The sequence below is a fragment of the Tympanuchus pallidicinctus genome, unplaced genomic scaffold (assembly GCF_026119805.1).
Source record: "Tympanuchus pallidicinctus isolate F22 unplaced genomic scaffold, pur_lepc_1.0 scaffold22, whole genome shotgun sequence".
NCBI lineage: Eukaryota > Metazoa > Chordata > Aves > Galliformes > Phasianidae > Tympanuchus > Tympanuchus pallidicinctus.
Window position 1 is genome coordinate 18,525,152 of NW_026294739.1, and position 20,550 is coordinate 18,545,701.

The window sequence follows — 20,550 nt, forward strand, 5'->3', positions numbered from 1 at the left end:
CTTCTGACGTACCCGAGAGCAGGTTGCTGACTGGGCGGGGCGTGCTGCGCGCTGATTGGCTGCAGGGGCGTTTCGAACTGTTCCAACGGTCGCAGGGCCGGGGCCGCGCTGAGGCTCCTCGGTCGCTGCCGCCCCTCCCGTATCGCCAGGCGATGTCTCAGGGCGCCGCCCGGCCTCTCCCCAAAACACCTTTGGGCTCCGTGAATGAGATGACAAATAATGATGTTGTCCATCATGAAAAATAGGGAAAAGCGGATACGATGATAGCAGGTGTTGCTTATGCGACTGAAGGTTTGCTGGTGAAGTGTATGTAAGCGAGGATTATTTTCTCGAGGACGAGATTTCAGACATCAGGGCAGTCGTTTCAGTTTTGACATTTCAGTCAACCATTAGTCGTCCAGCGACCGTATTTCATACACAGCAATCACAGCAATGAGTTATAGCCAAAGCTGAGGGCTTTCTGACACCTTGAAGGCAACAGAATGGAAGTGTAAACCTTCAGCAGATTAATAACATCTCCCAGTTCATGTGAACAGCGGATGGATGGACCTATTTTTTGAACATGTTTGAAAATCTAAAGTCACAATCTCATAAAGCAACAAGAGCATTCTAATTGAACCTCTTAAGCCATCCTTCCTGGGACCAAGAGCCAAATTTTTGGTGGCAATCACTTAAGAAGAGTAGTCAAGAATTATTTTAATAAAACACTTTTATTCTCACCAAAGCTGAGATCAGACCTGATGACCAAATAATTACTATGCCTTCTACATCTGACGTTTAGAAATCTCAGTGCTTTTCTTTATAAAAGGCTCTAAAATACAAGCACCTTCTTTTTTGTTTTTTTTGGTTGCGCAGAATGTAGTGAGCAGCTGAAACTTGCTGTTCCTTCCAGTTATCTAGACATCAATAACCCATGAATACAACATTTATTCAATAGTTTATTCAAGAGTCTCTCCTTGCAATAAAACTCACAGGAAGAAAATTCCAGGAGATTAAATCACTCACTGAGTCTGATCACATAATCTCCATGGGAGCAGTGATGTAACACCTTCTGGAAGAAGCCATGCAACCACAAGAGAAAAGCTGTTGTAACGCCAAGAGGCCTGAAGGGAACATCAGTGCCCTGTGTTGTTGTGAGCTGGGTGTGCTGCAATTGTTTGGGTTTCTTGGTGAGCTCTTGCTGGTTCTTGGCTTCAGGGTGTGAGTTTATATAGACAGACTGCCCATCCACTAGAAAAATTGTAAGCAGTTGGATTTCGGTTGGAATTTATTTCATTTTTGCCATTGTTTTTAAAGAAAGGAATCTTTCTCAGACTAAAGCGTTCTATGTTTTCAACTAACTGCCATGAACATAAATTCCACTGGATATATTTGTTCTATCTAGCAAGAGCAATAGTTTCCAAAAAGTGAGAGAGGAGGGAGATGTGTGGGGGTCACACACATCTTGGAGCATGAGAAACACAAAAACCTGTTTTCTAATAGGTAAGTAGACAAGAAAGGAGGGCAAGACATAGGTTTGACAAAGGCTGTTCAAGGGTCTTGGATGCAGAGCTGAGGGGACAGATGTCCTAGAAAGAAAGGGAATGGGAGTATGCCAAGCAGGGGAGAAAGACAAGAGATGTAAGTGTGAGCACTGCACAGTACTGAAAAGAACGGCTCAGAGCCTTGAGACCTCAGGAATCTCACACTGCTTTCTGGGCACAGTTGTTTTCCTAACAGCCCTCTCTTATCTGCAGTTTACTTAAAACGGTAGGTGGACCTTATAGAAATTCAATCCACTGTTGTTGAAGTTGAAGGATATTTGAGATTCTTCCTTACAAATTCCAAAAAGTTTTTTCTGCTGCATTTAGAATCGGTGACGCTCTACTTTAGTTTCAGTAAAGCTGGCCTACAAGCTGACCTTTTACTTTTTAGGAACATCTTTTTCCTTTATTGCTGCTTCTTGTCAGTTGTTCAAGGAAGCTCATCCTTTCCTGAGCCCTATTAAATTCCCAAGTGGCTTTTTAGTGTTACAAATTAGTTTTTAAAAGCAATGTTAACAGTTAAAACTGATGCTCCTTCTTTGGATTACAGTCATAACATGCATGACTTTGGTTATCTAAATAAATATTTACATTTGCTCTATGACTAAGCTTCAAATAGGCATTTAATTAACGCCCAGACTGAATTCTGTAGAATTTGTTTCCTGCACGGTGCAACACGAGGATTCGTACCTGACATGAAAGCACTTACGGGGGTGAAAAAGACCCATTCAGAAGAATTTGTCTTCCCTACAAATGGCTCTGCGTTAAACCAGAATCTGTTACTGAACTCGGGAAGAAAAAAATCCCACTTCAAAATAAAATTACATAAATCATCATAATAAATCCGTCTCCGTTTAAAAACGCAGGCTCCGTTTCTCCTGCCTAAAATACAGGTGCTCCCCGACAAAGACATCGTGCGCGGCCGGTCCCGCCGCGGTCCCGCGGAGCACGGCCGGAGCTCGGGGCGGGGATGCGGCGGGGCGGCCCCGGGCAGCGGAGCTCCGCGGCGCGGCCTCCCCAGAGGGCGGGCGGGTCTCGGGCGGGGCGGCGGCTGCGCGGGCGCGGAGAAAGGCCCCGCCGCCACCCCGCGCTCCCGCACACGCAGGCGGCGGCTCGGGGCGGCGGGCGCGGAAGCGCCGGGACTTCCTCCGGTGGAGGCCGCTCCCCGCGGGGCGATGCGGGCCGCCTGGGTGCTGCTGGCGGCGCTGGGCGCCCTGGCCGCCTATTACATCTACCTGCCGCTGCCCGGCACCGTGTCGGACTCGTGGAAGCTGATGCTGCTGGATGCCACTTTCCGGGCGGTGCAGCAGACGGTAAGGAAACGCCGTCAGAGCCCGTCGCCGGCATCGCGGGCCGTGCTGCGGTACCCGGCCTGCCCGGGAGGAGAGCTCGCTGCCGCGTCCGCCGGCCGCGCAGGGGGCGAGGCCGGCGATCGTTCACTGCTGGCATCCAGCCGCCCTGCTGGCTTTGTGATGGAGGGCTTCCTGTGTGCTGCAAGCTGTTTTCCGACCCGGGGGCTTTAGGTCAAAATAATTAATGGCTTCTACTTCCATGTGCTAACTGATGCCTTAAGGAAAGAAGACATTGGAAAACTATTTCAAATGTCGAAATCACGCGGCCTGTGTTTGAAACTGTATTAGTCAACAAAACCCTTTCAGAATAGCTGTTTTTTCTATACGACATGATTGTTTTGTTGCTTTATGATCTCTCCCTCACTTTCTCTCACAATGTGTGTGCTGGCATGAAAGAAAGAGATCACGGGCTTCTGATGATGGCTTCAGCTATGAGCTTGGTTTTCTGCTAGGCTGGTCTGATCTTTGACAAGGACTGATCAGCTGTGGTCACTCCTGATTTAGGGTACTGTCTGTGTCAAAGTATTTCAGTCTTTTTTACTAGCAGCATTCCAGTTCGTTATGTTGTCCCTAAAACCTTCAACAGCTTGCATGTTGAGAGCATCAGCAGATTCAGAAAGAATGAATTCATAGGCAGAGGGCTCATAAACAGATACCAGGAGGACTTGGTGGGAAGGTATCTTCTATATACCTAACAGTAATTGCGGAAGCAGGATGACAGTGTCCGGGCTTGCATACTCTCCCTGAATAGCTTCTCTGGCTGCCACTTTTGCAGTCAGAGTTGGGACTAGATGTAGAATCGAACTTTAGATGTCCCTGTTCATCACAGGGTTGTTGGACTAGATGACCTTTAAAGGTCCTTTCCAACTCAGATGATTATTTGATTTTCAATAGGCCACTCAGCTGAGCCAGTGGGATGTGAAAGAATAAAAGCTTTTTGCTTATATACTCTCCCTTAAAGAAATGATACTGCTATGACAGGTAAATCGTGTAGACATAGCCTACAACAGCCATGTTTTCCTTTAAAAAGCTGTGGCTTGACATGCACTTGCTTTGTGCTGGTAACTAAAATAACAACACATTCCTTTACAGTGGAGCTGGAAGTTTAATAATTGGAAGGGCTGTGATGGTCACAGCGTCCTGCCTGCAGAATACGTGGTAACCTTTCTTCCAGGAACACCTGAATCAAGTCCATAACCTCTAGCTGAAGGAGACCTATCTTTAGAAAATCATATGACTAACTCTATATATGTATACTGCTGTTGGCATACGTACACATGCTGTTTGCTTGTGGTTTGCAAAGCATAGCTGAATGAGTCTCAATGTCTCTAGGTTGGAGGGCAAAGGCAATCCCATCCCTTCTGGGGTATCCCAGAGGCCTTCCTCCCAGAGGAGCTGGCAGAACACAACCTGCCCTGGTGGCAGCTGGAGCAAACTGGCAGCACTGAGGTGCCCACATCTGCCTCCATCTGTGGCCTTAGAAATGATTACATATAGCAAGGAAAAATTATTAAATATCAGCCACAGGCAGCTTACAAAGCACAAGGACTGAGTGGCTTTCAGACAGATGCATAAAGCATCAGTGAGGCATTAGCGGTGCCCCGAACCACAGAACAGGTAAACTTTGGGGTTTTCTTTCCAGAGAGAGCAAAATGAGGTGCTATCTAAGTGTTTAGAAGTCTTTCCAACACTGAGAGGTTGCACAAAGTCAGCAGTAAGTGACTGCCATTAAGAATGATCTGTGTGAACTGAAGCTAAGATTGTAGAAGTTAAGCCTGAGTACTTACTGTGGTAGACAGCTTTAGTGTGTGTATATAAAATCAAGTATATGTCCTTCTGTAGAGCTGAGCTTCCCTTTTCTTTGTCTACCGGAGGTTGCGAGACCAAGTGATTTAACGATGCTCTAAATGTGACCATTGAACTTTCACCTACTTCTGAATGTATTCTCAGCTTGCTATTTATGACTTTCCTTTGTAGGTTTGATAGCCAGACAGAAGTACGTTACTAAGTGATTTTTATTTTAAAACCTCCAAAGTACACTAAAATCCCTCATTCCAAAGCATGAAACAAACTTTATGTGCTCTAAATACAGTTGTTTCCCTATTCTGAAATAGATTTGTGCTGATTCTGACAATCGAGCATGACAAGTTCTTGTTTGGGATAATGTGCTTGGTTTCTCACTCCTTTTTTCACTACCAATAAAACATACTGAAGCTGGCACTGCTTTTCAGTGTACTGATTATAAGGTGCTGCATTTCTGTGTAGAGTTTTGTCTCAGGCAGCTAATAAAATTCCTTTACAGGCTTGGGACTGACTCAGTGCTCTGAATCAGAGCAAAACCCAAGTGTTTATGTATTGTCACGTGGCTAAAAATGCACAATGCTTATAGGGCAGTGTTCATAAGTAGGTTTCACAACATATTACAAAAGGAAGCTGGTGCCATTGTCCTAATCTTACTTTGGGGAAATGCAGAGTGCCTTATTTGAGGTCTCTGCAAACACCAGAGCTGGATGTTCAGAGCCCTATTCCTGTGCTGAGCGTAGTATGCTGTGCTGCTTTCAGAATGAAATCAGAATCTTCAGCCTCGTGTTATTAACAAAGTGGTGCATTAGCTTAGAATGAGAATAATCATTCTCATCTGTCTCAAAATGGGACTTGGCCACAGTTGTATAGAAAACTGCACTGTTACACAGAAGCTTTTGGTCAGAACTGAAAGACAGTGAACACATGTATGTAAGACTGTCAGAACTCAGCTTCACTGAAATTTGGACAGCCACAGAAAGCTACTCAAAATTACAGGACTGAGCAATAAATTAAACCATCAGAATTGTTTTACATGGTATCTGTCAAGAAGGGCCTAAAGCAACATTTCATAATTATGCTGTTAACAGCAGGATTGATAGAGACATCTCTCCTTTTCATTACCATTCTCCCTTCTTGGAGTAGAGAGAGCAGCATATATTTATTTAATAAGCCCTAAGTTATTTCTGAGCCACACTATCAAGGTACTTGATATTCTGATGCCTAGAAAGGAAGAAAGGATTTTTTTTATTATTTCTTTTTAATATATTTTTTAACTGGCACTGCTGCTAACAGGTTTGGAAGGACAAACATGTTGGCATCCAAGCTATCAGGCAGGCATCTGTGGAAAAATATAGGCAGCTGTAGAGGGGAGAAAAGTATGCTTGTACTTCTCATCAGCTAAGAAATGCTTTTATGCTGCTCTGCCACTTGCTTCCTTTTAGAATAAAATCTAGGGCATGGGGCATCAACATTCAGGAGTAGAGTAAACAGTAATTAGTTCCATCTAACATTTTAATATTTAATCTACCTACCCATATATGGAGAGATGTAAATCATAGCTGAGGCCATCCAAGTAAGCTGATATTTTTGCATGTAAGGACACAGTCTTGCAAATTGGTTTACAGTAATCCACTGTGGTCTTAGATGTTGCATATGAGTAGGAACAGATACACTGCAAGTCCTGTTTGCAGTAGAGAAAAAAGTTACTGGCAATTTGGTCTAAAAGCAGTTCATCGTGGATGAATAGATGCAAGAATGAAACTTTGCAATGAAAAAATAGTAGAGCTTCTCCCAGTTGATAAACTGTAAAACACCCTTTTTGGTTTCCTTCCAGTTATAAAGGAAATTAGAGCACTTATCTTTGAGTCCTTGAGGACTCCCTGTATAACAGTTTTCAAAAGTACATGTTGGGTACTGTGCAGTAATGCACCTGTTCTAAGAAATGGCTCTGTAAAATGAAAGAAAATAGAGGTTAACCTTTAGATGGGATAAGCTTCCTGAAATGCAGTCAGACCAATATGTTCTGCACGCAGCAAGATGGGGAAATGAGCCTGTTTGGGTTTTTTTGCTAGTCTCTCACTGTCTACAGATACTGTAGTTGGCATTTTGGACTGTAATGTTACAGCAGTGTGTTTTGCAAAATGACGCCTGAACTGAGGATAATGTCATTCAGGAGCAGCAGCATCTTCTGAAGGTAGGAAATTAAGTCTTAAGAGGTTCAGCCGCCCAGTGTCAGCATCATTACTCGGTGAGTCACACATGAGACTTGGCTCAGTGCTGAACAGTGACTCGTGTGAAAAGACAAACAGCACAAGCTAACTCCCAGTTCCTGATCTCAGCTAAGGTCAGAGCAGAACCTGGCACCTCACTGCTGCGAGGGCAGTGAAGGAAGCAGCTGATGTATTCAGCTTGGCATGCTGCCTTTGTGTGCCATCTGAATGCAACCTGCTGCTGTAATTTCAAGGCTAAAGGTCAGAGATTTGTGAAGTTGGATAGCTCACGTTGCCCTTAGGACAGTGTCACCTCAATCCTGATGTGCTCACTGTTGTTTGAGATTATTAGAAACTTGAAATTAGCAACAGAAATGCACCTTTTCTGTTTCGTTTTTTTTGTTGTTTTTTTTTGTGGGTTTTTTTTTTGGTAATAGAAAGTACATGACTGACATAGAGTACAAGTATGTGAAAGAGGGGTAAAGCATAATCACAGTGATCTCTTGGGATTCCAAGCGACCCTGACGAACCACCAGTTCTACCAGTTTAGGGGCAGATACTGAGATTTTGGTGCCTTTCTTGAAAACTGTTTTTTGAGGTTTTTTTGTTTTGTTTTTAATCACAACCCTAACTCCTCCTTCACTTCTTGACAGTTTTCTCCTGCATGAAGTTAAAACATCTCTCACTATTTGATATCTCTCATCAAAGAATTTGCTAGGAAGATGACAGTTGCGATCTTAAACAGCTTAGTTTTTTGGGTTGTCATTTCTCATAATCCTGGCTAGGAAGATATCCTGGTAAAAAGAGAAGATGGTTGCTGTGGAAGTTACTTGGATTTGTTGGAGAGTTGACATGTGCAACAATGAGCATAAATCACACCTGTACCAAAACAGCCATAGATTAGAGCGACAACAATCCTAAAATGAAAAGCTGCAATCAGAACTGGGTGATAGATTGCAAGTAAGTAATGTGTGTACAGTGGCTATTTGCTGAACTGGCCCAAACACCAGTAAGGTACTCACATTTGCCCTGCTCGTCCTCCTGCCCATGCAGGTCTGTCCTGCTCCATAGCAGCTAAGCTCACTGGGTGCATCAGCTCAAGTTCAGCTCCATTAGTCATCCTCATGAAGCTTACCAGCCACATTTCTTCAGGTTACCTGTTTAGAAAATGAAAGTGTTTATGTGGTTAGAATTTGAGGTGATCCTGTCTGGAGCCAGGAGTTGGAGTCAGTGATCCTTATGGGTCTCTTCCAACTCAAGATATTCTGTGATTCTATGACTCTGTGGCTGCAACACAGTCCTAGATGAGATTCAGCCAACCATTAAATACAAATATACACACAAGGTACTATGGATATATCTTACATAAGAATTTTGTTTGTAGGAACTCTAGACAAGGCTAGCTCTGCCAGCAAAAAGCACAATCCTGACTGTTGTAAATAACAACCAAATTGACTGATAAGATACATTTCCAAAGAATGTGCTTATAAGTCCTGGGCAGAGAAACCTGACAAGGTAAACGTAAAAGAACTATTACTGTTCCTTTTGTGCCTTGGTGTACGAGGCATCTCTTCCATGTTATTCAATTTTATTTATTTTTTTTTGGTTCGTGGAAAGAGTGGCCTATTGCAGGAAAAAGGCATGAAAGCAACTGATGAACCTGCAGAGGGCCATGGTGTTCTGTGGTTTAAAAAAAACAGGGCAAAACACTTCTCAGTAAACAGCTGCAACTAACCTTGAAAAGAAAACATCTCTGATTCCAGGGAACATGTGGTAATCCTGTCTACAAAGAATGTGGATAAATAGCCTTTAGCAGCACAGTTGGTCTGAAAAAAATCTACAAGAATTATTTTTTTTGCCTGGCAGTATTTCCCATTAGTTACCTCCCCTGGGAACCTCTATGGGGCACGTAGAAGATCATTTTGCTGGGTGAATCAGTGGCAGCCCAATAAATTGAATGGCAACTTATTAATAGGTGTATTGCTCTTCAAGTTTGAAGCTTGAATGGTGTTTTCCTATGGAAATTTTTAAGTAACAGTGTGGGGAAAAGCATGATCTGACATTCAAAAATATAGTCTTGTGAATTCAACATTTCTGCCCACTGGGTGGATGCTTGTTTTTTTTTACTCCCAGAGGAAAGACCTTAAGTATGCAGAAATGATAATCCATCAACAAAGCAGCAAACATACCAAGATTTGGTTTCTCACCATACTATTTCAATAGGGTAACCAAGCCAAGCAGGAAAAGAAAGTAACTTCTGTAAATTTTTGTTTTGGAAATGGGTTTCTCTCTCTCCACTTGCATTACACCACATTACTCACGTTACCACTCCATTGGACTTGGCAGTCAGAGACCCTTTTGGGAAAAATCTCAGTCTGTTGCTTTCCACAGGAATCTGCAGTAGAACTGGGGCTGCCTCAGGGTCTTTTTCACACAGCATCTACTGAAAGCTGAGTCATAGGCGTTTGTTTGTTTAATTTAAACTAACCATAGTGGATTTAAAAGCCATGTGTAAGGACAGTGGCTGCAGAGCACTCCACCAAGGAAGCAGATCCTTTTTGGCATAAATATTGCTGAATGGATGAAGTCTCTCAGTTGATAGGAGGTGCTTCAAAATTTGCTTTTCCTCTGGAGGATGTGTTGACAGCAGTGGTGTTCCTCTGTTAGCTGTCTCTTCTCTTTGAGAAGAATTCCCTAACAGAGATACTGCACTGAAAGTAACTGGAAAATGGTAGTGCAGAAGCATAGTAAAGAAAATCAAAGAAAGAAAATGAAATATCTCTCCTTGTGAATGTGTAAGTCAGAAAGAGACTGTAAAACTCTCACTTGGAAAATCACATTTATCACACAGAAACTCACTTTGCTTCCACGTAGTTTTTGTACAGATTATACTACAGCAACTATGTGTTCTTTGCAGTATTAATGCTGTTAGACTGGTACCTGAATAACCATTCTCTCCCTCTCCTGGTACTGAACTTGTTTAATTAATACTAGCAGGCTTGCACTGTACTGGTGATAACAGCAGAATTGAAACAGTTGAAGTGGTTATGGGTTTACAAGCTGTACATGGGGAGCAGGTCATGAGCATTTAGGCTGAAGGAGTGCCTTAGATCCCAGGATTATCTGCTTAGAGAAACAGGTTTGTTTAGGGGAAAGTGAAAAAGAAAATCCTGGATTTTCAGAAGGGATAAAATCCATCCTTCTACCGGAATGGGACAGAGAGTTGAGATCTTTCTTTATTTTCTTAACGTTTTACACACCCACACAGAAGAAGTAACACGCTTGAGTCTCTGGGGAAGAAATCACAAATCTGCCACAGCTCTTCAATAGCATTTCACATCTTTTCCAATTCAGTGGGCAAATACAGGGTGAGCCAGTAAATAAGCGCTGCATTCCTTTGAGACTGTTCCTGTTTGCAGATGCCTTTGCAATCGCTGAGAACTTAATTTGGAAATGGAAAGACTTACGCTTTGGGGTGGAATAAGAGAAATAGTTTGCATATTTCCTACCTCACCACCACAAAAAATGTTGACTGTGTGGTATTGCCCTCTACTGGCACCGATCTGAGAAGCTTTGCAAGTAGAAAAGTGGAATCTGCTGGTCAGTCAGGTTTGTCCCTTTCAGAGGTGTCATTCAGCAGCAGGAACGTCTTTTGTTGCCAGGGTTTTGTTCTAATACAGCTTTAAAAACATTACAAGTTTTGATAATCATTCATTTTCTGATGAATATGCTAAGAATTTAGATATGTTTTCATACAGAAGCTGCCTTTTGAAGATGGTTGCATCAGTGCAGCATCATTTTATATATATATATATATATATATATATGAAGTAACTAACCTTTTTCTTTTTCCCCCCCCAAAGTGTCACTTGATTCACTATCTGAGACTCAGCCATCACTTGATAGTTCTGAATTATTTGATTTGTACATTTGACAAGCTGAAGTCTGTCTCTTCTGAGCCCATTAACATAACGGATGTTGTTTTTGATGGTGTGGAAGTCAGAGTGTTTGAACCTCCTGCAAAGCAAGATGAACCGCTGAAGCGCAGTGTTGTTTACATCCACGGAGGTGGCTGGGCCTTGGCAAGTGCAAGTACGTGTCTGCTGGTAACTAAATGGGATTCTGGGGTGGTTTCCTCCCAGCAGCAGAAACCAAAGGCTGTTTTTCTGCCAGGAGATGATGATTTTGCAGAGACATACCTGAATTCTGTAGTCACCATCTGCATTCTGGCACAGCAGATGTAAGGAATCATGATAAAAATATACAATGGGTGCACTGGAAAAGAACCAATAGATTAATTTTGTAACATCACGACAGGACAAATTACACAATATACAAAACAAACAATTACTCAAAAGAGTGGACTGAACAAAATTACATGCAAGGGCATTACTAATGTTTGGCTTCCAATAGTGTGTATTTGGGAATACATACTGCTGATCCCAGAAAACAGCATGACCAAGGATATGCGTAGAGATGGGTTCCCTACTCCCTCTCTTATGGAATCTACTGTGATCATGAGCAGAAACTACCTTGAAAATTTACAGCACCGACTTTCTCTGATGTTTGTGACTTCCAAGTTAATTGTAGTAAGGTACAGCTGTAGGCAACAATAAGCTAAGCACAGATCCTTCCACATCTCAAAGCAGGAGAAAAGCCTTGGAAAAAATAGGGGCCTGCAGTTCTCACAGCTGCTCCGAGGCAAAGATCAAGAACAGGTAGGAGTCTTTGTCCTTCCCTATTGCTCCTGGGACAACATGAAGGCCTCACAACCCTGATGCATTGTGAAGCATACATAGATTGATCTGTAAAGAGGAAAAAATTCAGTGGGCTTTTCTGAAGTGTTCTAAAATATGCAAGAGATTGTACTGATTGCATTAAGACTGTATTTATAAGCCACCTATACCACAACTTAAGTGAAATTTAGTGTTCTAAATAACTTCAAAATCTGTTCACTCCTCTTCTCACAGAGAAATTGAGCTTTGAAATGATTTTTTCTTAGGCCTACATAAGGGATATTTGTTAGAGTCCTGCCCATATAATTTGTTCTGTAACAGTTGGCATAAGACTTGCTGTACAAATAGTTTATATTAAATTACAATGCTTTGTTTGGATGCTGTAACTCAGCTATCCTCAAGTCCAAAATTCAGAAATTAATGGCATAAATGTTACAGCTAAATACTAAATTCTAAGGCTAAATACTTTATAAAACACTTAGTGTCCTAGTATATTTTATAGTACCAGGAATCCATGATTAAGAAATTGGAAAGAAATAAAATTAAGGAAAATCAGTCCACTGACAGACAGGATTAATTCTCTGATAAATAAGTAGTTCACGTAGTTCACTTGACATTAGTAGGGCAGCTCATTTGAATCAAAGCAATACACGCTGCAATAAAATGAACAAAAATCAGTGACTCATATGGTAACAACTGTTTCCGGATGCAGTGGCCCCAGGCCACCAGGTACCTTGAATTTTGTCCTGTTGTGAGAACTGATGGGTGAAATGACAAGCCCCAAGTCACCAACAAACAGATGAGGGGAAAAAAACCATCAGACTGCAGGACTTCTCATGGAGTGAATTGTGTGCCTTCTGCTAAAACGTACATTTGGAACATCATCTGGTTTAAGCTGATGTAATTTACTTCTGTTTGTTAGAAGTCTTTATGTTTTCTGAGAAGGCTTTCTGTTGTGGTTTAACCCGGCGGCTGCCTGAGCACCACACCACCACACAGTCCTTCACTCACTCTCCTCTCCCAGTGGGATGGGGGAGAGAATTAAAAAAAAAAAAAAAAAAGTAGAACTTAGGGGTTAAGATAAAATTATTTACTAAGATAGAGAAAAGGATAATAATTTTTATATGTATATAAACACATATTTATAAATGCATGTAACAAATGAAGCACAAGCAATTGCTTACCAGCCACCAACCAGTGCCCCCAGCTAGCCTGTGAGCAGTGGAAGAGAGATGACCTCCCAGCCATTCAAAACTCCTTCCTCACAGTGCTGTGAGGGGTGGGATGGCACTTTGGCCACTTTAAGTCAGCTGTCCTAATTCAGTTCCCTCCCAGCTCCTTGGGCCCTTCACTGAAAATGTCCTTGGCTCTGTAGAGCACTGCTTAGCAGCAACTATAAGCATTGCTGTGTTGTCAACATTTGTTTTTTTTCCTAGAACCAAAAACCATAGCACCATACCAGACACCCTGAAGGAAACAACTCCATCCCTGCTGAAACTAAGACAGTTAGGTGCAGCTTTGTGAAATACTGCCATAAATGGACTTGCATGTACCTAATGCTATGTCCTTTTGTTTCAGGAACGAGCCTTTATAACAACCTCTGCAGAATCATGGCTGAATCTCTCAATGCTGTAGTTGTCTCAATTGAGTGAGTAATCTAAAATTAATTACGTAATTGTAATGTATTGGGAATACGTAACGTAGTTATTCTAGCTTTGCCCTTTTCGCTTGTTACTGACTTGTATATAAGGCTTTAAACTTGGACAGTAATTCTCTACCAGTCTGATTTTATTATCCTTTTAGAATAACAAATTAGAATGGAATCAAAAGTTCAGTTGGATTTCTGTTTCTCTTGACAGTCACTTCAGAGGGCAGAAATGTGGGAGAAGAGTAGAATTTTTAATCGCTTGGACAAAACACTGAAATGCAAATTTTACACGTTTGAGTGCATCTCACAAATGTTTCTGCAAGTAAGGAGTGCACCTAAAACCTGAGATCACTCAGTTGACTTAAGTTTTAATTCTGTTGATGCTTGTCAAAAACAATTTTGTTATATACCTGAAAGAAGGCCAAACCACATCCCTCTGACTCCCTATGGAGCAAAAGAGATAAAGGTATATTATAAATAAAAAACCAAACACCTAAAGTCTGTCTAAAAAACACCACTTCTAAGGCGCACTGAGCAAGTGTCTGCAACTTAAGAATTAGCAAATCACTTTTTACTGCTCATTAACCAAAATACACAGTGAAGCATGGCAGTTCCTGCTGTTCTCTCAAGCTCCCGCTGTTGAAGTCAACTCATTTCAGCCCTGCACTCCTCTCAAGAGCAGGAGAATGCCAGTGTGCTAGACAACAGAGAAGCAGCACTGGTTTTTTCACTAGCTGAACAATTCCAAAGTAAACAAGCCTCTCAGCTCGCTAACTAAATTACCAAGATGACTCCAACTTGAGTGGCACTCTTCCCACCCTTATTGTCAACTTCGATATTTTCTTTTGCAAAACCAATCACTTGATAGAACTACTCAACGGCTCCGACTTGCAGTTGATTACATATCAAGCTCTGTGATCTAATTACAATTTAATTATATGGAGTTGGTGTTACTGATTCTCAGTAGGCATTGTAGTGTACTTTAAGGGTTCACTCTTTTACTTCTTTGTTGTTTATTAGTAGAAAAAAAATAAAAAGGAAAAAAGCAGGCAAGTACCAATCACAGTATTGGAAAGTCCCTAGTTACTCATTTTCTCACTTAGGGTGATATAGTACTGGCTGTTCCTCAGTTGTTTGTCATCTCTCCTTAGCCATTATATCTTTCAATCAAGGCATTTGTTTTCAGTTAGTGAAGTCTAATTAGATTTTCTTCATTGGTTGAGCTGCACATCTCACTTTTGTTATCTATACAAAACATCACCTAGTTCTGCAAGGCCTACTTTACTCAGGCTGCTCTCGTATGACTTTGTAGCAGATGTAATATATGTTGTTCACTGAAAGCGGAACAGATTTGATGTTTGGAACACTTGATGTAAATTAAGCTTAAAATTCATTTTGCATATACTATATTTTTTAGCTTAGATTCCCAAGAAAATACTTTGAACCAAGAAACAACATTTTGTTTTGCTTCAGAAGTAACGGCAAGATTATTTCTTCACTTTGAACTGAAAGACATCACTGTAATGACATTAACTTCTGTCAAACTGACAATAGAAATATTTTCTCAAAACATTATAAATTAGCTCTACTGAGAATATGTAAAATTCATTAAAGATAGAAAAACTGCAACCAGAAAGATGTGCTTTGCACCATAAGGCCCAGTAACAACTCTCAGACTACAAATGATTCACAAACTGACTTCCCCTACACTGTGACTAAGGAATTCAGAAAATGCAGTAAACAGGTTTCAGCTGCTGCTGCTCCACTTGGATATTGCATATATCCCTGCCTCTCTCCTTAATAAGGGAGAATAATTATTGAGTCTGTTGGATTAGTGCAAATCATTATTACTTCACTTCCTGGCTACTGTTAATTTCCTGGTACAGAGGTACAGCTCTCCTGAGCTTAAATAAACATTTGGGAAACAGAACTACTGAGGTGTTCGTTTCAGCTGAGTCTGCTGGGTGTCACTCTCCTTCACAGCAGTTAAGGTGGGGAGCTGAGATCAAAAACAGGCCAACAGGAATAACTCCCTTGCCAAGGATGTTTTTAATAGTAATTCACTTTTATAATGTATGATGAAATCCTTTGTTGGGAAAGCACTGCACAGTATTGTACCATTGTGGTGTTCTTCATATCTAATAGGTCCTTACAAACCTTTTCGAGTAAGAATGTTCATTATAAGCTTAAGTATTACACACTTCATTATTCTTCTCTAGTATTTATCCTAATAAAATAGCCATTTGCCACTAAGATGTATCTGCTAGCATTTATTGATCAGAAGAGAGAAGTATAGTAACTAATAATTGTCTCTTACCTCCCTTCTTCTTTTGTAGATACAGGCTGGTACCAGAGGTGTGCTTTCCTGAGCAATTCCACGATGCTCTTCGTGCTACAAAGCATTTTTTGCAGCCTGGTGTCTTAGCTGACTATTCAGTTGACCCAAATCGAATTGCAATTTCTGGCGACAGCGCAGGAGGAAATTTGGCTGCTGCTGTGTGTCAGCAGGTAACATCCAGTGTCTGTGATGAATTACACTATAACAGCCCCTAATTCAGTGATGCATATAGGTTGACAGGTTCTTTGTGCTGCATCATCACAAGGTGATGTGCCAGTGTCAGAGACAGAGTAGTACCTCTATGCATTGAAAACCAGATCTTGTCATTTTACAGAAGAAAAATGAGTCAATTGCATGAGTCAAGTAGCTTGCCATATCTTAGTGCAGTTATGAGTTCTTATGGGCCAAATTTTAAGCACAAGCAGCTAAACGATTTCTTGTAACACGTTTTGCTGAGAAACTTTGCCTAAGTAGGTAACTAGCTACATTCATAACTTATTAATTTATCTTCCTATTTTCAAGTGCTTATCACAGAAAAATATGTTCTTACTTCCTCCAAATACAAATGAAGGACAATAAATATATAATACATGAAGCCTTAAATTGTCTTCCTGCAGCATTTCATAATTAAGAAATTTTCTTTTGTGCATCTCTGGTTAAGCATAATCTGAATTTAATCTATTAAAGACTTTAAAGACTTGCCTGGGGCAAGTAATAGTCATGGTTGAGTGAAATATTATTAGTTTTTCTGTATTGCCATAAACCATTGGTGATAAGAAGGTACATAGCCTGCTCAGGCAACTAATTATCATGACAACCTTGCTCAGACAACTAATTATCATGACAATCTTGCAGTATTGAATTAGCGAGGAAAAATTAATAAGGCACTGAAAGTCTTTGTCTTGGGGATTGATCAGCAGGATGGAGCTGTGTTTTGGAAACAGCATTCATAATTCATTTCCATGATGCTGAATTCTTTTTAAATCAGTGATGTAAGATTGTGTCAGCAGAGGTTAAATACACTGAGGTTCTTGAGCCTGAAAGAGACAAGATGAGATACAATATAGATTTATGTATCTTGAGTAGAAGGTGAAGGAAAAAAAGCGTCTGCTGATACTTCCACTAAAAGGAATGAGGGTGTACCAAAACTTTACTTTGTAGGCTCAAATCAAATGCAGATGGTAGGTTCTAGTCCAACACAGAGGCTCTACTGCACACAGTAAGCCTTTGCTAGAGAAAACCAGATGCCAGCAGTTTGCAAGAGCTAAAAAAGATAATTTAGATAAATTGATGGAAGAAAAATTCTTGAAAAGCTATTAGAAGTTTAGATAGCTCCATTGACTCAGTAAGTCCTTCAGCTGTAAATAGTTTAACTGGGAAAGTGTATTAGAAGAATAATTTAACATTGTTTTTTATATCTGCTACTGATTTCTGGAAACAGGATACTGGAACTGTCCTGAGTGATCATTATTATAAGAAAAGAAAAAGATCAGGCTGCTAGCATTTCAGACAAAACAAGAGCTTTATCTGCCAGTGGAATTGCATAAGAGCAGAATCTTGTCTAAAAATTATCAAGTGGTTGTTCGTGTGAAGTTCAAGGTTGATATTGTAATGTTTATTTTCTTTATAATCACAATTCTTTCCCGTTCTTCCCACAGCTTAGCAAAGATGAGCATTTGATCATCAGACCAAAACTGCAGGCATTAATTTACCCAGTCCTTCAGGCATTTGACTTCAATACACCTTCATATCAGCAGAACATGAATATGCCCGTTCTTCCTCGTTATGTCATGATTAACTACTGGATAGACTATTTTAATGGTAATTATGACTTGGCTCACTCACTGCTGATTAACAACCACACTGCTCTTGATGTGCATCAAGCTCTGACTTTCAGAGGACGTCTGAATTGGACATCCCTACTGCCCTCATCATTCAAAAAGAACTACAAGCCTGTAGTACAAACCACAGGCAATGCAGAAATAATCCAGGAGATACCAGCGCTGCTTGACGTACGAGCAGTCCCACTGCTTGCAGAAAATGAGACTTTGCAGCTGCAGCCTAAGACTTATATTCTGACTTGTGAGAACGATGTCCTGAGAGATGACGGGGTGATGTATGCCAAGCGGCTGGAGAACGCTGGTGTGGAAGTCACACTCGATCACTTTGATGACTGCTTTCATGGCTGTATGATATTCACGATTTGGCCTACTGATTTCTCTGCAGGAATTCAGACCAGAAACAGCTATATAAAGTGGTTGGATGAAAACCTCTGAGGAGAGAGCTTCTCTAGAATACGCTGTGCTCAGCTCTGGTGTCTGTTCTTGTAAAAGAACAATCAGTGAAAAAGTGCACTTTTCCAAATCACGATTTCATTCATTCAGCTGCAGCAGGGGGGTGGCTGCAGAGCACAGACTACTAACTGTAGCATTCACCCGCTCAATTGGCCTTGCCCAGCAAAATACTTTGTGACATGTTTTTCAGACTTCAGGATCTTTTTTTCCTTTCAGATGACTTGCCAGCCATAAATGTTGAGCAAGAAGATCAGCATTCCTGTCACATTCTTAACTAGCTAAAACTTTTGAGCTTTCTCTCTTCATAAGGCATAAAGGCCACAACTCTAGAAAGGAGCCAGGTAAAGCCAAGCACCTACATCTACATCTGAATATGTATAAAAAGGGAGAACTGATTTTCAGCAGTGTTGAGCACTTGCTGATAGAGAAGAAAAGCTGAGCCCTCTCACTTTTGACAGCAGAGAAGCACATTTGAATATCAGGAATGGATTTAGGTGTTGGCTTTTAGGCGCACAGAGAAATGGTTCTTAAATTAAAAATAATAAAAATTGCTTTTCTGGGCAATAAAGATTATGTTAAGCAAGTCTCGTAGCTGAACACATAATTCAGCTTTGGAATTCGATCTTTATGGACTTTTAGTGGCTTATATTTTATAAAAGCACAGAACAGAATATATTTTCAGTATTTTAAATTAAAAAACGTTATATCATATATGGAAATATGAAGAATAAAGTGTGTAGCTGCAGAATCTAGGTTGATTATGTGAGCTCAAAGCTTACTACTTGGCTAAGAATATGACACTGACAGTCTTGAAAGCCTCAGTTTTGTGACCTCCTTAGAGAAAATACTGAGTGTGCTAAAAATAATCTGCTGTGTGGTTTGCACTAATGTTTGTAATTAATAGTGGAAGTCTGTGTTCATTGACTTTCTTTTGTGCTAGTAGCATTTATTGTATTTCATGCTTCCTGAAAGGAAAGAAACAGCAAACAGAAGTGGGCTCTAATCTGTACTGGAGACTTAGATTGGAACTTCGCTGCTGTACCTCTTCTGTCTAGTAGACTGAACCTGAAGTGCTAGCTAAGATGATCTAGCCATTGTGTAGCACATCTCTGCAGTTTGAACCATTCTTTAATATTCAGAGATGCAGAACAGCAAAGTGAAACCACTTACAACTGTGTCTATCTTCCAGGATGTTTACTGCTTGCAGAAATGAAGGCTGTGTCAAAATGTTGTGCCCGCTGTATCTAGGCAGAGAGAATGGCTGTCCCGTGACTAAACTAGGGGATTAAATTCATTGTCGGCTTTACTGCTGACTTCCTGTAGGAACCCAGGAGAGCAACTTAATCTCCTTGTGCCTCACTTTCTTCCCCTGCAAAACAGGGAGTAGTCATTGCCTACCTCACAAAGGAGTTGTGAAGCCGAATTCATAGACATTAGTGAAGCACAGGGATACATCACCGAATCGCAGGCACTGAACAAACCCCTCAGCTTTTAACTGTCTGTCATTCTTCAGCAGCTGCCTCAGAGCACTCTGCCCCACTGCAGGCAGCGCTGTTGGACTGCCTGTCCTCCTAGGAGGGGAACCGATTTCTGTCCTGCCTTGTGTCAAAGACCAGGAAGCTGAGGGCTCTTGCCTGTTGGGGAATCAGAACAAAAACAACGTTCTGAGATTATTTCTGAAAAGTTCTGCTAAGAAAAAAAGAAAAATGAAAAGCCTGGTAAATCAAGCCGCCTCCTGTGATTTAAGATACATACAGAACAGTCTGCTTTCACTGATGTATAACTTAAATAGGAGGATGACTTTACTCAATCACTGCATCCTAAAAACACCGCGTTGTTAAGTTGCTGTATGTATTAAGCTGCTAATGAGACAAGGCCTCAATGTAGACTCAGTCATGCAGGCTGAACTAATTTCTGAGCATAGGTTCATGTGGAGGTCACAAGCCAAAGCTGTTTCAACAGTGGCCCGGATTCTTTGTCAAGCTAGATTGTTACAAGGCTTGGTGGAATTAGAGCAGCCAAGTGACATTTCAAATCAGAATAAACTTTGGCCTGCATATCCCCTTAACACTGCAGAAGTATTCAGGTTTTTTCTATAGATTTAAGTCATCTGTCTTCTGTTCCTCCCCCACAGACACAACTTCAGTAGGTACAACTTACACTTAAAAGAGATACCAAAGTTCTGTCCATTCATAAATTACTAATCTTGAAAAGGAGACTGCACCAGTGTCCATCTCACTGTATGCAAACAGCTACACCTGCTTGATCATGACTAAGAATCAAAATATGTTTTTCATTGAGTTGTAACAGTAAGGTTCTCCTGGCTTTCCCACTTGGAGGAAACCATGTCAGAAGAGGTGTAATTTATATTAACTTGCAGTCTTTAAAAGATAGTAGTTGTAATACTGGAAAAAAAATGGTTAACACTACCTGAGAGCAGGCTGCGGAGCTTTAGATCAGCCTTTGTTTATAGCTAAGTTATAAATACCTGCTATGAAGTTATAATGTAATCACTGCTGTATTTTTTTTTTTAACTGAAATGGAGAGCTGGAATATATATTCCTGGAGTTGGTTGTATATTTCCTTCATGCACTGAAGCACATTAAGTCTTGGCACAAGAAGTGGTAGTAAGTGTATAACTGGATT

General features: G+C 41.0%; 1 protein-coding gene across 1 annotated transcript; it reads left to right on the forward strand.

Moving 5' to 3' along the window:
* Positions 1 to 2,598: 2,598 nt before the first annotated feature.
* Positions 2,599 to 19,611, forward strand: NCEH1 (neutral cholesterol ester hydrolase 1). Its single transcript, XM_052685660.1, has 5 exons — positions 2,599 to 2,836; positions 10,752 to 10,980; positions 13,203 to 13,272; positions 15,609 to 15,780; positions 17,269 to 19,611. Exons 1-5 carry the CDS (start codon positions 2,699 to 2,701, stop codon positions 17,884 to 17,886), a joined length of 1,227 nt encoding a protein of 408 aa, XP_052541620.1. The 5' UTR covers positions 2,599 to 2,698; the 3' UTR covers positions 17,887 to 19,611.
* The last annotated feature ends 939 nt before the right edge of the window (positions 19,612 to 20,550 follow it).